Source organism: Tyto alba, unplaced genomic scaffold, assembly GCF_018691265.1.
Source record: "Tyto alba isolate M040663 unplaced genomic scaffold, T.alba_DEE_v4.0 Super-Scaffold_14, whole genome shotgun sequence".
Lineage (NCBI taxonomy): Eukaryota > Metazoa > Chordata > Aves > Strigiformes > Tytonidae > Tyto > Tyto alba.
Window position 1 is genome coordinate 26,171,727 of NW_024881276.1, and position 16,035 is coordinate 26,187,761.

The 16,035-nt window shown below is 42.0% G+C and overlaps 1 protein-coding gene across 3 annotated transcripts in view; it reads left to right on the forward strand.

Moving 5' to 3' along the window:
• Positions 1-219: 219 nt before the first annotated feature.
• The window catches only part of DSCAM (DS cell adhesion molecule), a 469,478-nt gene continuing 453,662 nt past the window's right edge, over positions 220-16,035 (forward strand). For all 3 annotated transcript variants that reach the window (XM_042788317.1, XM_042788318.1, XM_042788319.1), the window contains exon 1: positions 220-791. In XM_042788317.1, coding sequence (XP_042644251.1) covers positions 749-791 — 43 coding nt within the window. In that variant the 5' untranslated portion in view covers positions 220-748. The remainder of the gene's footprint in view (positions 792-16,035) is intronic.

The window sequence follows — 16,035 nt, forward strand, 5'->3', positions numbered from 1 at the left end:
TCCCGACTTGTCAACACATTAGTCACCTACAACTCGGCTAGGTGCCGAACGGCCGCAGTTCGGCGAACTATCGGGAGGCAGGCTGTTCTGCTGCCTGCCTCTCCCCGCCTCGGTTTTTTCCCCACCGCGGAGCCCTGGCGGTGCTTTAGGACCGCGGAGGGCCGGGGGTCAGCGCTGCCCTGCGCCGCGCCGGGGGCCGGGGGCGGCGGGCGGCGGGCTCGCTGGGAGCGGGGCCGCGGGCGAGGAGCGACGTGCCCGCCCGCCGCCGGGCCGCGGGGAGGTGCGTGAGGAGCCGGCTGGCCGCGGCGGGGGGCTGCCCGCCGCCGGGGATGCTCCCCTGCTCGCGCCGGAGGACGCGGTCACCTGTGGCCCTGCCCCCGCCAACCTGCGGGCGCCTCCCGGAGCCGAGGACGCACCTGGGCGCCGCGCCCCCGCCTCCCGCCCCCGCCGCCGGCCGCCCCTTCCCCTTCTTCTCCCCCTGCCGCCGCTTCTTCTCCTTCTTCCCCTTCCCCCGCCCGAGCGCCGGGCGGCGAGTGTCGGCGGAGCCGCGGGGCTGCAGGCGGGGCTGAGCGCTCGCTGGGCGGACGAGCGGCCCCGCAGGCTCCGAGCAGCCACCGGCCGAGGGAGGCGGCGGCCGGACCCGCTGCGCGCTGCCCGGCAGCTCCGGCCCGGCCCCGGGCGCGGCGGGCGAGGGCGAGCCCGAGCCCCGGCCCCGGCCCGGAGCGGGGAGCGGGGGAGCGGCGGGGGCATGTGGATGTTGGCCGTCGCCTTGCTCCACAGCATCTCGCATGGTGAGCGCTGGCGGCCCCCGCCTCGGGGCTCCTTCCCTTCCCTTCCTTCCCTTCTTTCTCCCCTTCCCTTCCCTTCCTTCCCTTCCTGCCGGCCGGGAAGGGGAGCGGGTCGCGGTCGTGCCTTTTGTGTTTGAAGCGTCGCGCTGGCTGTCGACAGCCGTGAGGAGAAGGGCGAAATTGCTCTGTAATCATTTAAACTAGCTTACCTAGCAAAGTGACAGCCCATAACCTAGCCACGCTACTGTATGTCTGCCTCACTCGGAATAAGACGGTGCTTGGAGAGACAGGGATAGAGGTGCCTTTTCCTTCTTCCTTAGCTGGAAAAGTACAGAATTTTCCTAAGTGCCGTATAGATCCGTCTGAGTACACGGGGATAATTTGAAGGGCTTGCATTGAGATATTGCTTCCTTTTACGTCTTGTGATTTTTTTTTTTTTTTTTTTTTTTTTTAAATCGCCCGATGCTTTCACCTAACAATTCTCTTTTTATATATTTAAGAAGTAATGTTTAAAAACTATTTTCATTTCATCATTTCACTGTAAAGGTACTTGCTCTGAATTTTTTTGCTTTTCTCACTCATTTATGTAAAAATATGCACGGATAAGCATTACATCATCTAAAAATGTTGAAGACTCTTTCAGTCAATTATAAAGTTAGGAAGGGGAAATTAGTGATAGAATAGCGGTAAACCTGTTCTCTTTCCTCCTCCCCCCTCCTCCCCCCCCCCCCTTCATTCTGCCAACTCTTTGATTGACAAACATTTACTGTAGCTTCTGGATTTTTTTTAATAGTGAATGGGGTTGTTTTGGAACATTAAGATATATGTGACTGAAAACCACATTGTATGTGAATATATGTTTAAATTGCATATCTTTTATTAAGATGCACATTAGCATTGCAGTTTTAAGGACAGGAAACAAATTATGCTGTAGTCTGGGATTCTAGCTCTTCTATTACATTGCCTCCTTCTTCTGAGATTTGAGAACGTAGCCTTGCCTGTAATGCATTACAGCCTGACAGTTAAATCAGAAAGATTAAACACCCAATTCTCAAAACAGGCAAAGCAGGTAGAATAGGAAAATGTTTTTTGTATTGAATGAATGTGAGTGAAGCACAGGGCAAAGTGTAAGATTTTATTGGAAGATAGAAATAATTGAACCTCTAGCAAAGGGTAAGGAATGAATGCTGGATGAGGGTGCCTTCACATTTTAAGTATATGCTGGATGAGAAAATACATTGACAGGCATGGACAGTCCAGTGCAAATAGCCAGATAGACCATAAATTAGGAGGTGAATCTTATGCATGTATTTAGGACTATCTTAAAACAATTTCATCTTCTGAGTGCCACAGAATGCAAAATGATTGAAAAACCCCAAACTGTAAACTTTAAAATTTTGCATTTCTTCTAACAGTAAGACAACTGCAACAAGTTCTATCATTAAGAATGTATTTATCTATTTATTTATCTATTTATTTATCTATTTATTTATCTATTTATTTATCTATTTATTTATCTATTTATTTATCTATTTATTTATCTATTTATTTATCTATTTATTTATCTATTTATTTATCTATTTATTTATCTATTTATCTATCTATTTATCTATCTATTTATTTTTGACAGGCAGTGCTGTGCCTTTCTCTCTCCTCTTCAGCCAGATACCTTGGAGGGAGAGATTTGCTGTTAATAAGATGGACAGAATTAGCCTGAAAGGATATGCCTTCACTGATGCTCTACATATAGAACTAGATTTGTACTGGAAATAACCCTGTTTCTGTCCAGAAATCTTGTATATTTGAAAAAAAAAAAAAAAAAAAGAGGCATATATTTTGGTCTACTGTACTTATGCTATAAATTTTATGTTCTAAGCTAGTTAATCCATTCCCTTCCCCTTACAGGGGTTTTTGAAGAACAGAATAATTTTTGCTTTGAGGTTGAAATACTATGAAAATCACTTTCATTTATTCCTTGATCTATGGAAGTCAGCAGCAATTTCACTTTCAGTATCCATGTGTTTTTTGGATCACAGTCAACTGTGAATTTGTATCCCAAAGGTTTTTCTAGCTTTAAGAATATAACATGTAAATGATAGATGCATCTGCATAGATTCTATATTGCCACACAGCAACCTCTGTACATCTGTGAATTTAGATTACTAAAATAAAATTGCTTTGTGTATGGTAATACTTTAAGACATAAGCATTGTAGAAATATGCAGTGGATAGTTCAATGATTCTTTGCAATTTAAGAAGTGTGTTTGGTTTTGACATCATACCTGATATCAAAATGCATATATATTTAGGATCTTTCGAAAGGAAGCTTTTGAAAATGGCACCTACCTTCATGTTAAGAGTGAATAACTTGGTTTTGTTTATTAGCAACGCTTATTTGGACTATCATATGGGAGTAAAGAGTCAGAGAATAATATTTTTAAAGGACTTCAGTTTTTAATGCAATGTCGTATCAGATATGTATCTCTTTGGAGGAAATGACTGCATATATAAGTAGATAATTCACGTACACATTTACTTTTATTATTCTACCTATACCTGTATCTGAACTCCATTGTGTGAGAGGCAGTATTCTTTTATGTCTATATCTGGGGGGATGTTGGGGGGGGGCAGGCTATTGAAGGTTGCTTGGCTTCTGCCATTGCCTTTCCTGTACCCCTTACAGAACCACACTACATTTACTTAAACCACAAGCACATGTATGACTGGTTTTCAATTATGTCTTACATCGCATTCCAATTTTAACTTTAAAATGTATAAGATTTGTTCATGTTTATGTTCCGTTGGTGGTGGTGGTTTTGGTTTTTATTTTCGTTTTGAGAGGAGAAATATGTTAAAAAATAAGCCCAGACGTTATGAGTTTAACCCTGTAGTTGTTGTCCTGGGCTAAATTTCTGTTGAAGATAATGGAAACCATCTGAATAACAATAGCAAGGTTGGGCCCCATATTTCCCCATAGTCACTCTGCACAAATACATTTTGTCAAATTAGATATGAGCAGTGTCACTGGGTAGGCTTTATGTTTATGAAATAGCTTCCTTCTGGGGGCAATAAAATACTGACATGCTGTTACATCCAATTAGTATTTCAGAAGCCTGAAACAAAACCTTCCCAAATACCTGGTTGAAGATTTTAGATTTTGTAAAGGCTTTAAACTCTCATTGCTGTGAGTTTCTTAAAAATATAAATAACTATTAACCATAAATGCATTGCAGCCTTAGTAAGTGTGTGGGACGATACAGACATCAGTGGGAGCTATGCAGCTAAATTCACCACTTTAAAAGCCTGAGTCATGCAGTTACAACCCTGCACAATACTTCTGAGTTACCTTCAGGGTTACTCTATCTGTGCTACCTTCCATGCTACTATACCTAAGTATTCCAGATGCATGTAAAATGAACAGCAAAAGTCTACTGAAGCCTGGTCGTAAGTAGTAAGGGGGCATTTCACTAATTACAGGGAGAGGAGGAGGGAGAAGGTAAGGGAGGCTGGGAGGAGAGAACGCCCTCCTTCAAAATCCTGGCTCTTTATTGCAATTACTGTGATAAAGTTAGTTCAAAATTAGGATGCTGCTTTCAGAAACAAGTATCTTTTGGTATCATTTAGTCTCGGCTATAAGTATGCTGAACCCATTTGTAAGGCTTCTCTCTGGCTGCATTTCTTATATGCCTGTTGTCCATATACCTATTATTAACCTTATATGTCTGTTGTTCTGTTGAAATCAGTGGAGCATCAGGGGGCACCCAATACAGTACAGATGACACTAAAAATAAATTCACATTCAAATTATCTCCTGTTTGAATCCTTTCCTTGCCCTATATCTATCAATATGGGTTTTAGCAGCATATTATAAGACTGAGAGGGAGCACACTGAACCAAGGCTGGAGAATGAGTAGTAAAACTGATGGTGATACTAATGACATTCTCCAAAGAAAATGGTGACTTTCAGTGCTGGGGATGAAACACTTAAGGAAAAGGGCAACCGGCTCTCCTTGTAGAAACATATTGTAATACGTGCATAGCTGATGTGGAATTGTGTAACCAACCCTTCCCTTAGAATGTGCAGGAAGCATTTAGCTTGGTATATGCTTGTGAATGGCACAGTACAGCTGGTGGTGTTTTTAATCTGGTGTTACTCAAGCTACGAGTAGCTATTAATTAATCGCTAAATGCCAAGTAGAGGAAAATTGTTATCGTTAGGAGGTCAGAGTGCATTAGAATCATCTCTTTCCCTTCCAAGAGGTGTTTCCCCTCAGCCCAGGGGGTACCGATCCCCAGGCTTTCGGGCTCGCCGGCGGTGGGTTTCCCACCGTGGAGTGGGCAGCGCGCGGCGCTGCCTGCGCGGCGGAGCGGAGCCGGTGCCACAGGACACTAGTGGGCAGCAAACCACACGAGTCTGGCGACGCTTCTGACGAGCCGTGAGAACAGACGGTGCCCGAAGGAAGCGTTTTGTCTGCGTTTTTCTGTCAATGGTCACTAAACTTTAACTGGTGGGTGCTGCATCTTCTTTCCATAGCACTGAATAGCAGACGTGTGTGACAACGAAGGTATTTTTGGTAACAGTTTAGAGTGAAGTTGATTGCCACAAACGGTAAAAACAAGCCCATAAACCCTGTTAAATAGTTTACAGCTCTGCACTGTGATTTCAGTGGCATCGCTTCAATGCTGCTGAATCTGGAAAAGTTTAGAAGTTGGTTTTGTTTTTTGTTTGTTTGTTTGTTCTTCTGTAAACTTTTGTCATGTATTGTACCAGTAAATTGAATTATTTGGGAAAATCTTGTGGGCTTTGAGTAGCTCATCCAGAAAGTTCCTTCTGCTCATGAGCTGTGCAAGTCTCTGGTTACAGGAGCAGCAGGGCTTGAGTTGAACCTCAACTTTTTGTGCCTGCCTGGATGAATGTCTTAAGACACCTGCTCTCTCAGGTGTGGGGGTTGGTTGGGGTGGGGAAATAATATAATTTACCTATTTAATAAACAGTGAAGTGACAAAACAGGCAAAAAGCGATGAAACTAAACGTCTGTGGGGGGTGGGGGTGGCGTCAGGGTAGTGGATGAAGGAGTAAAATAGATGTTCTTTTCTTTCTGCTTAAAATTCCCACTAGTTAACAAGTTAAGATGTGTGTAGGATCAAGGTCTGTTTGAACATACCACTTGTGTAGCCTTTGATTTTAATTGGAGCACACCATTTATCAGTCTCTCAGCCTTGGAGTATTTCAGATTTACGGTGGGAAAGACTAATTCCAGCTTTCACTTTAAAAGCTGGAGAAGGCAGAAAAACATTACATTCAACTTAATTTTTCTAAGGCACAATTATTTGATTTAAAAAAAAAAAATGTTATTTCTTTTGACTCATTGAAACTCTAAAAGTACTAAAAAGAAAATCCAGGTAAGTAATGCAGGCCTGTAGATCAGAATACTTAATTATTTCAAGGTGAATGTGTAGGTGTATGCAGTTAAATTACTTGTTTCACAATATACTTTGAGATATTTCACAATCCTTTTTAATCAGCACTTCCTTTTCCTTTAACCTGTTATGAAATCAGTGAAATTAAGATTTCAAATTACGTTATTCTTCAAAAGAAAACCTATCTTGTCAGTCTTCACCTCCCTGTCTCTTAAGCATTTCATCAAACAATTGGTATTTTCAAAAATAAAATAATATAAAATAGGAAGTATTTCATAAGAACCTTTCACAGCACAATATTTTAGAGCACTGAAGAGAACCTCTTTAAGAACAAGCCACAGATTCCCCATGTACTTGTTAGCACTGTGGGCTTTTTTTGCCATTGCTTTGCTTTTCATACTGCCATTCACTACAAATTTCTTATTACCTCATAAGTACTTTTTTTTTTTTTTTTTTTTTTCCCCATTAGGACATTGGATTACTCATCAGAAAAAGAGAAACTAGGGTAAACCAATATATACCTTTCATAGTGGAGTGGGCAATGAGTGTTATGATACATTCTGAAGAAAGAAAGAAAGAAAGGCAAATGGATGGACAGACAGTATGATGGAGATTAACAAGTCTTCCCAGTATCCCTATTTAAGCTATTTTTACTTAGAAAGTAGGGAGAAAGATTTAAGAGTGAGCCGGCAAACCTATTTATAGAAAGCCATTTTTAAATGCAAAGCCTTTGAGAAGGAGAGTCACCTCCATACTAAACACCAACTTCCCTGGAGCTTCCTAGTAATTGAGGGAGAGAGCAGCCTGGCGACCCGAGCTGAATCACTGATGTGCCTCTGCCGAAGCTTCCAGAAGGATGGAGCCTGCACAAGTGCAGGAGCATGGGCCGTGGGGCAGCCCGGGAGCACATCTGAAAATAGCACCCTGCTGTGTGTCGATGTGGCAGATACAAAGGCATGTACAAGGACCACCTGAGAAATTTTTTGCCTGGTTAACATTCAGAGGCTGTACATACATGCCACTATGTTAGCTGAAGACCAACCGTACTGCCTATGCGGCTCTTAATCTCGTATGTCAGGGATACAGTTCCTTCTGAGATTTAAAAAAAAAAAATATATATATATATATTTATACACAGGCACACACATATGTGTAGATCAATATAGCTTGTAATTGCTTAAAATCTACTGTGTATGGAAAATCTGGCACTTGCTTTGCTGTCCAAGCATACTGATGCTATTTTCCAATTAATTACAAGGTAATCCCATGCAGAAGATTTGTGGTCTAAGATTTAGGTTTGTACTAGGCTAAAAATTGTTCTTAGTAACTTTGTCATCTAAAGTAATTTTTTGAGTAAATTTTAGGGTGACCTCCAAAGTTTTAAGAATATCAGAAAAATGATTCTTGAAAAGACCAGGGATCTATCAAAACAACTAGAATACCATTACGTTTCCCTGTAGCTGCGAATAGTTGCCTATCTACTTAACCTACTCACAGTGGTTCTATAGATAAGATTGTAGGGTTGTTCTGTGTATGTAAGTACCTGTTGGTGTGAAATCCTCCCACGTGGTTTTGCAAATGAGTGACTTATGCTAAGCCTGCACAGTAAGGGTGTTTGTTCTTCAACATTTTAGTGTGGCAGCCCTCCATGGCCCCAGTTTATAGGTGCCATGGGATTAAGTGACTTGATGGAAGTATTTGTTTTCAGTTCTGTTCTTTAGAAGCATCTCTATGATAATATGTTGCTCAGTAGAGTTTGCTAGAGCTTTAGTAGTTAGTATGGAGTTCAAATACCAAATGTAAGTCTTTGAGACATGGCTCTTGCTTAAGCTGACAGAAGGCTAGCTGGGATACTGAAATGTGCAGACTATGAGGAACTCATATGTTGTTACAGGGTGTACTGGGCTGCATAAATTGCATGGTAGGGTTTGAGTTCATCAAAATGCTAGTTGCTTGCTTTTTCCCAGACAGTGGAAAGGTGATGCATAAAATGTAAGCTCTGTTTTTTGTTAAATTCTCTTGTGTGATTGTTTGTTGTTTTTTTTTAGTTTGTTTGGGTTTTTTTCCTATCAGCAATCATTGTGTGTTGGATTTTTGTTTATTTTTGTTTTACAGTATTACCTTCTGGGGGTTCTTCGTGGGAATGATGTTATTTTGTAATTTTGGCCCTGACTCAGGAAAATATTGTAAATGCATAAAATCAGACTCTTGAAAACTAAGAGGTCAGCATATGGCATCTTGTTATACCACTTCTGGCTTAAGCTAAGGACAGAGGAAGTCCTTTTTGTTATGAAAAGCAGATGCTGATGTTTCCAGAATGAGATCTTGGTGGAAAAGTTGTCATTCAAGCAAACCAGGCTTTAGGTGGACCTCAGTTTAAACAGAAAACATCTTCTGCAGTTAACCATCCAGAAGGTCTTGCATGCATTGCACATTCTCCAGCTTGAGTCTTTTCCTCTCAATAGGTGGATTTTCTGTGGGGCAATTTAAAATCCAGTTCACTTATTGTTTCTAGACAGGTCAAGCATAGTTTGGGTTGCATCTGAAGTTGTAAGGCATAAAGATATTTTACATAAAAACATAAAGATTTTAAATACATAAAGGCATTTGCTATGTCATGATGTGAAGGAGGTAGTTTGGGAGACTGTCACTGACATGTTCTCTAGATATGTCTATAGACATGTAATGTAGAGGGTTTTTAGCACAGTAACGCGATTCCCAAATGTCTAGAGTAATGATTTGCGTTATACTAGTTCGTGCTTTTAGCTGTATATATTTAGGAAGCTTTCCTTTGCACCTTTTCTCCTAGTTTTGTTGTGTGACCTGAAGGCTTCTCCTCCACCATGACAACCTTTTCCACAGCCCTGTTGTGGAGGGGTTCTAGAAACAAGATTTTTATCATTGCAAGGGAAAAGAGAAGAAACACAGAGTAAGGTTCATCTTGCTATGAGACTTGAATGATGGGCGATACTTGCCAGGTTTTTGTTCGTGTCAGCTGTGGCTGGAGCTTTCTGTTCTCAGCTTTTTGTAAATACATATTTTTAAAAATATGAAATGGATGCTTAGGGGAGAGTTAGGGAAGAGGGGATGTGAACGGGATTTTTAGTGGGGAAGGTAAGGGAGGAAAAAGGTTGAGCTTGAAACTACATGGGTATCCAGACAGCATTGCGAGGTATGACAGGGAGGGGCACGCAGAGAGAACGAGGCCCTGTGGGACAGCAGTAGGGCAATGTCTGAGGGCCAAGCTGTCCGAGCTGGACACGTGGCGAGAAGCTCTGAAGCCTCAGCTTCAGTTTGCAGTGGGGAAGGCAAGGCTGAGCCTGTTCCCTTGTGAACAGGAACCGTGGGTGGGGAACAAACCAGCATGTGGCTTTGGGACTCCTCAGTGCCGTCCCCGTGACTCCACCTTGGCTGCTGGTCTGTGCTGGGGAGGAAGCTGGTGCTTTGCATGGATCCTGCTGTGCCTAGCAAGGGGGAGCTCAAACTCCCAACTGCCCTAGTCCTTCACTTGCCTGTATTCAGATTGTTCTTTCATTTGTGTCTCCTCATGCTATTTCATCTGTGATATAGGCTTAATTTGAGGCCTATAACCCCTCCTCTCTCCACCTTTTTCTTACAGTTATTTATATTTATTTTGGTAGCAGAAGTATTTCTCCTGTCCCTAAAAGCTTTTCCCCTGAGGCAGCAAATGCATTTGGGGGATGGAGGGGGATCAAGGACAGAAAGCAATCCTGTCAGTGCAGCTGTAGGGTAGGATGAGCAAGTCCCTTGTTTGAGTGAAGAAGGAAGAACCTGAGCTCTCCAACAGGGCAGGAGGGAGATAATTAATCCTCAGAAAAAGAGGCTGAGCTGTCAGGCTTTCAGAGAAGCACTGGCAGACGTGATTTGCTGTTCAGCTGTTGGGAGCTGGAACTGGCAGGTTTGGTGCAACGGGGGCTGCTCAGCGCATGCGCCAAACACCTGGTCTCGCTCCTGGGGCCCTTTCTGGACACTGTCTCCTGAGAGCACTGCTTGGGGGAGGAGGAGGAGGAGGTCTCCAACACACCAGGCTGCTGCCTCACCAGAGAGCTGCTTGCAACAGCAAACTGGAGAGCTGCTTGCGTAGCAAGTCCTGAGGAAGGCTGTACAGATATGGTGGGAACATAGCCTAGAGTAGCGAATGTGGATTAACTTTTAAAATTTTTTTGAAGGTTGTTTTTTTTTTTTTTTTTTTTTTTTTTCCCCTGGGAAAAGAAGGAATGTTTCGTTTTAGCTTTTTTATCCTGGTCTAGAGTAAAAATCCTGGCCAAACTCCTTCCTTTCTTCACAGTTTTTTGCCTTTAGCTAGTGTGTTCCTGCTTGAGAAGGAGCAGTGCAACTTCAGAGAGATGTGACTGTCCTGCTAAAGTGCTACATACGCTCAAGCTGCGTTTGTTTCACTAGTGACAGAGCTAGAGGCCTTTTTGAATGTCTTAACCAGTGGCACACATGAAGGCAATGCAGAGGAAAAGAAATGCCTGTCTGAAGACAGTGTAGCTGTAGCGGTTAAGTGCATATTTATTATGTTCAAAATTTCATCCCTAGTGGATAAAAGCAATTACAGTATTCCTACTATATCTCAAAATTCATTTCTACAGAAGAGAAGAATGTTGGTTTTTCAGTAATTACAAAGGGAACTAATGAGGTTTTTAAAAACATTTCCATATCTAAATAATGGTAGTATGACTGCTACTTAATCTCAAGAAGTTTTCAGAACTTTTTGGATTGGTACACTGTGTTTCTGTCTCAGCCATGTTCAAAATTAACAGCCTTGTTTGCTTTAATGTAGTTACTCTTCTTCCCCACGTGGTCTCTGCTTTCAGTCCCTGGTGTGGATGCACATTGGAATAATTGGAGCAGGGATTAAGGTTGGTTGAACACCTTAGCACTGACATTTCCTAAGGCACATGCATTTGGCCTTGTGTGCAGATAATTTTATTTGAAATATGTAGCATGTATTAAATAGCTAGCAAGTGGAAAATTAAGGCATTGTGATATCGCACAGTGCTGATACTCTTACAAGTTTAGAAAGTGGAAGGTATGGGTAGCTACACTTCTGATACCAGTGGGATGCTGCCATTTGGCTCTGCTGCCCTCAGTGGGCATGAAGAGAGATTTAGAGATGGCTTTGTGGAGACAGTGGTTGTTGCCTTGTGTTCCAACCTATCTTTAACTGTGGTGCAGTCTCAGATAGTGTTACCAGCTCTATGTTGCTCCCCTCTCATTTTGCCATATTGCAGTTTTTGTGAGGTGATGCAAAATCTCCTGGCTTTGTTTTTACATTTTCGCTTGAAAAGAAACAAGCAAGAATTTAAAGCTAGATATTTTATACAAGCAAGATATTTTGAAAAACCCAACTTTTAAACTTTTTAATGAAATTACTTTTGGTTAAGTGGAGTCCTTGTGTGCTGGTATATGACCTCTCTCTTTGAGCCAGGAATGAGTGCATTATGGTGGTTCAACCTTTATGCCAGTGAGAAACTAATTTATTGCCTTTTGTTAGTTCTTCTATCGGTCACTTTTCTTACTAACAGTGTGACAATGCTTTAAAGTGATATACAGCTCTTTGTTGCTGGGATGTTCTCCGGAGTCGTCACCTGAAGTGGAGAGTTGCATGCTACACTTGTGAGAGTTTCCAGACTGTGCATACTGTTTGCACATAGCAGGGTGCGCAGTATGTAGAAATCCTGGAGTAAACTGGCCTTATGCTGTAACTGGTTACCTTATTTTATGAATGTACAGTCATTCTGAGAAGATGAAAGGATTATTAGTAATAGCTCTGTAAGAGGGATATAATCAATTTAAAATAGCTCACAGTTGAGTCTGTATGATCTGGTGTCTTTAAAACGTGGGTAAGCAGCTCATCATTTTGCTTCCTTACATAATATTGTAATAAACTTTTTCCAAGTCCAATCTTATCTATAAATGCTGCAGTTCATTCCATTTAAATGTTTTTAGTGTCTGGGAGAATTTTCCATTTGAAAAGCTAAACATTTATTAAGAATAATTCAATTACATTCTGTTGTGTAAAAATTCAAACAGAAGACACCCCCTAAGATCCTCTCCCCCTCAACACCCTGCTTCTCCCCTTTCTCCTTCCCCTACAGTCTCCCAGGCTTCCTTCTGTCCATGCATCTCTTCCTGCCTGCTCTCCAGACACAAGTATCATTTTATTGTACGGGTAAACATCAGGGGTGATTTTCTGTTCTCTGTAGATTTCTGCTTTTGAAAAGTAGCATGATTTTACCAGGAAAGATAGACAATATTACACAGAAAAGCTCCCTTAATATCTCTTGCTTTCCCATTTTCCCCCGCCCCAAGCCAAAAAACCCAGCTGATTTAGACTAATTACTTCAAATGTAGTTTGTAAAAGGACGATAATACTTTGCTGTATCCCTGAAGGTCAGCTAAGCGATCTATAGTTAAACATTCATGTGGGAGACTCCGGGGGAAACAGTAAGGGATGATTATAATGGAAACACTGTGGGCTAAAAATGTGTACTCATGCTCAAGTCTTCATATGGCAAACCCAGGGTAGTGCAGAGTTACTGTGGTTTTACAGCTCTTCCTTAAATCTGAATAAACTATAGTTTGTAGACCCAGCTTCAAAGTCTTCCATGCTGGAGAACTGTATGAGATCTGGGACTGGAATATTTAAACTGCTTCTTCAGCACTATGATCCTCGATCTCTGTTGTGTTTTATTAAGAAAAAAAAAGTATCTGTGCATGATCCTGTGTCATTAAAATGTGCCGGGTGCCCAAGGTGTTTCTTAGTCTGTTCCTCTAGCAGCTTTTCCCCTCAAGTGATTATGCTAATTAGTGTTTGATCAGATGATTAAATTATAATTCGATTAATCCTATGTGCTAAACGCTCTGAATGCATTTCCATCGCCTGAATGCCTTGTGCTTAAGCACTGCTGTCTGCAGCTTGATACGAGACTCTTGCCTTTTTCCATACCTAATGGATTTTAGATATTAAAAACACTATAGTTTTTTTTGACGTTGGGAAACAGAGGAAAGGGCTTTTTGTTTTCATACTCTACTGAACAGAACCAGAAATATATAATTCCCCCTAGATGATCTGAGTGTTCCTAAGGATTATAAAAAAGAGGGGGGGGGGGAAAGGTCCAAGCTTTTTTTATCTGTTAATATACACACACCTTGTATCCCTGATAATATACGCATACCTCATAACCCATTCACAACTGTGGTACAGTTAAAGCCTCTATCTGTTCCCATTCTGAGTGGTATTTTTCCCAAATAATTCTCCCCTTTTCAAAGCTGAAATATATTTTGGTCCAGAAGACTCTCTTCTTTGCAGAACAAATTGTTCTCTCAATGTGTGAGAGGGAGAGAGAGAGAGAAAGAAGGTTGTTTTTCCTCCTGCTACCTTCCTTCCCCTCCCTTTTCATCCAGGTTTATTTTTGCATGTCATCTGTAGAAGATAATCTCCATCAAGGGTGTAGCATGGAGAACACACAGAATTTATAACCTTGGTGCTGCTAAGAGATTAGTGTTTAGCTGCAGCATTGCTTTCTTTGTCTTTGGGTCCTGCATTTTTAGGTTATCTTATGTGACTAGGTTCTACATACTGGAGAAAAAGAAAAATACCACCAACAAAAACTTTTTGGTACTTTGGCTTTGAATATTAAGTATAAACAGGTGTTACACAGCTTGAAGTGTTAACTGACTTCTCCATTTCTGTGGAGGTAGGATGCTACCTCTGAATACCAGTGGCTTCCTCTGACAGAGACTATTTGATGTTAATGAGTGGCCTGAGTTCAGAGCAAGGATGCTAAATTTAAATCCTTTGGTTTGTTTCCATTCCACAGTGTAAACCCCCCCATTCTTGGAGCAACCTCCCTCCCTCTCCCCCTCTCTCCCTCTCCTGAATTTATCTCAGGGGAAGCGTGAGACAGATTGAACACAGGGTTGCCAAGACCTGTCTAGGGGGATTTTGCTTTGCTGTACTCCAGGTGTGGGAAGGTAAAGCAAGAGAATAGGGAAGTAAAGGATGTTTTCTCTTTTCTCTCCCTCCATTTGTTTACCTTAAAAGCTGTCAGAGATTCATAGGGCTCCCATAACATCTTATTTCACTCCTTTTCAGATTGTCTAGGAAACAATTTTACCTGTGATGTGACTGGCATGTTACAATCTATTACCAGCTATAAAACAACATGGAGTAAATGAGTCTCCATAATTAAGGTCACAGAGGCCGAAAGCACCTTCATACTGCTGGTCTTTAAAGTACAATTGTGTACCAGTGATTTAATATCGAGATGTCATCAAGCTTATAGTTTAAGTAAATCTATGCCTTGTCAATGAATTCAGCCTCATCCTTTGCCAGGGACCCTACCCTGTAAGTTGCACTCTCACTCTTGGCTCACCAATTTACATTTTTGCCCTGGTGAGTATCCCAGGCAGTTGTCCCACTTGCTTACTCCCTCCAACCAGATTGTGGGCAGAAGTTTGTTCTGTAAACATCTGTGCAGATTTAAGAAGTTACAACATATGGCTGTGTGCTTCTACATGTTTGCAAGGGGTTATTGTCTATGAAGGTGCCATGGTTTAACCCTAGCTGGCACCTAAGCACCACCCAGCTGCTCACTCATGCCCTCCCTCTCAGTGGGGTGTGAGAGAGAATTGGAGGACTGAAAATGAGAAAACTCGTGAGTTGAGATAAAGACAGTTTAATAGGTAAAGCAAAAGCCATGCACACGAGCAAAGCAAGACAAGAAATTCATTCACCACTTCCCATGCGCAGGCAGGTGCTCAGCCATCCCCAGGCCAGCCAGGCTCCATCATGCGTAACAATAACTCGGGAAGACAAACATCACCACTCTGAACATGTCCCCCCCTTCCTTCTTCTTCCCCCAGCTTTTATTGATGAGCATGATGTCATAAGGTATGGGATATCCCTTTGGTTAGATGGGGTCAGCTGTCCCAGCTGTGTCCCCTCTGAACCTCTTGTGTCCCACTAGCCTACTCACTGGTGGAGTGGGGTGAGAAGCAGAAAAGGCCTTGGCTCTGTGCAAGCGATGCTCAGCAATAACAAAAACATTCCTGATTTATCAACACTGTTTCCAGGACAAATCCAAAACATAGCTCCATACTAGCTACTATGAAGAATATTAACTCTATTTCAGCCAAAACAAGCACAGAAAGTTACCTCAAGAGTAGTGGTTTGTGTGAGTGTCCCTGATCCCTTTCAGTAAGAGGCCAGATGAGTGCAAACTTCCTGTTTTAAATTGCAGTTGATATAGTTGACTATAAGCAGGACCACTCACATGAATCACTCTGCTGTCATAGTTGTGTGGGGTAGAAACCTCCATCTGGAAAGCAGTGATGACTAGCTGGAGGCAGTAATGCCTTCAACCGATTCAGATAAATAGATCTGGAAGTAGGCTTGTGTCAACATCCCCATTTTAGAACTGAAAGAATTAGGGTAAGCTGAGTTAAGGCTCTAATTCTAAATGAAAGTGCTAGCTCAGGATGCTGCTTAGCTCATTCTTTTTTAAAGTTTAATTTCAGATTCATTTCCTGAGTATCCCTATGTGGATGGGTCCTCAGACTCTGCCTAGCCTTGGGTAAGCTACTTAAGTTTGTGACCCGAGGACATTACTGCAAAATAAGCTAAAATGTGTATGAGAAGCACATTTCCACATGAATTAATTGTATGGCTGCTCTTTTTCTCTATGAAAAATGTCCTCTGTATAGACTTCCATCAGCAGACAGAGGTCAGCTTTGTAAAGGTGATCTTGGAGTAGGGGAAGCATATCCAGGTAGGGAACAAGCAAAATGGATGCAG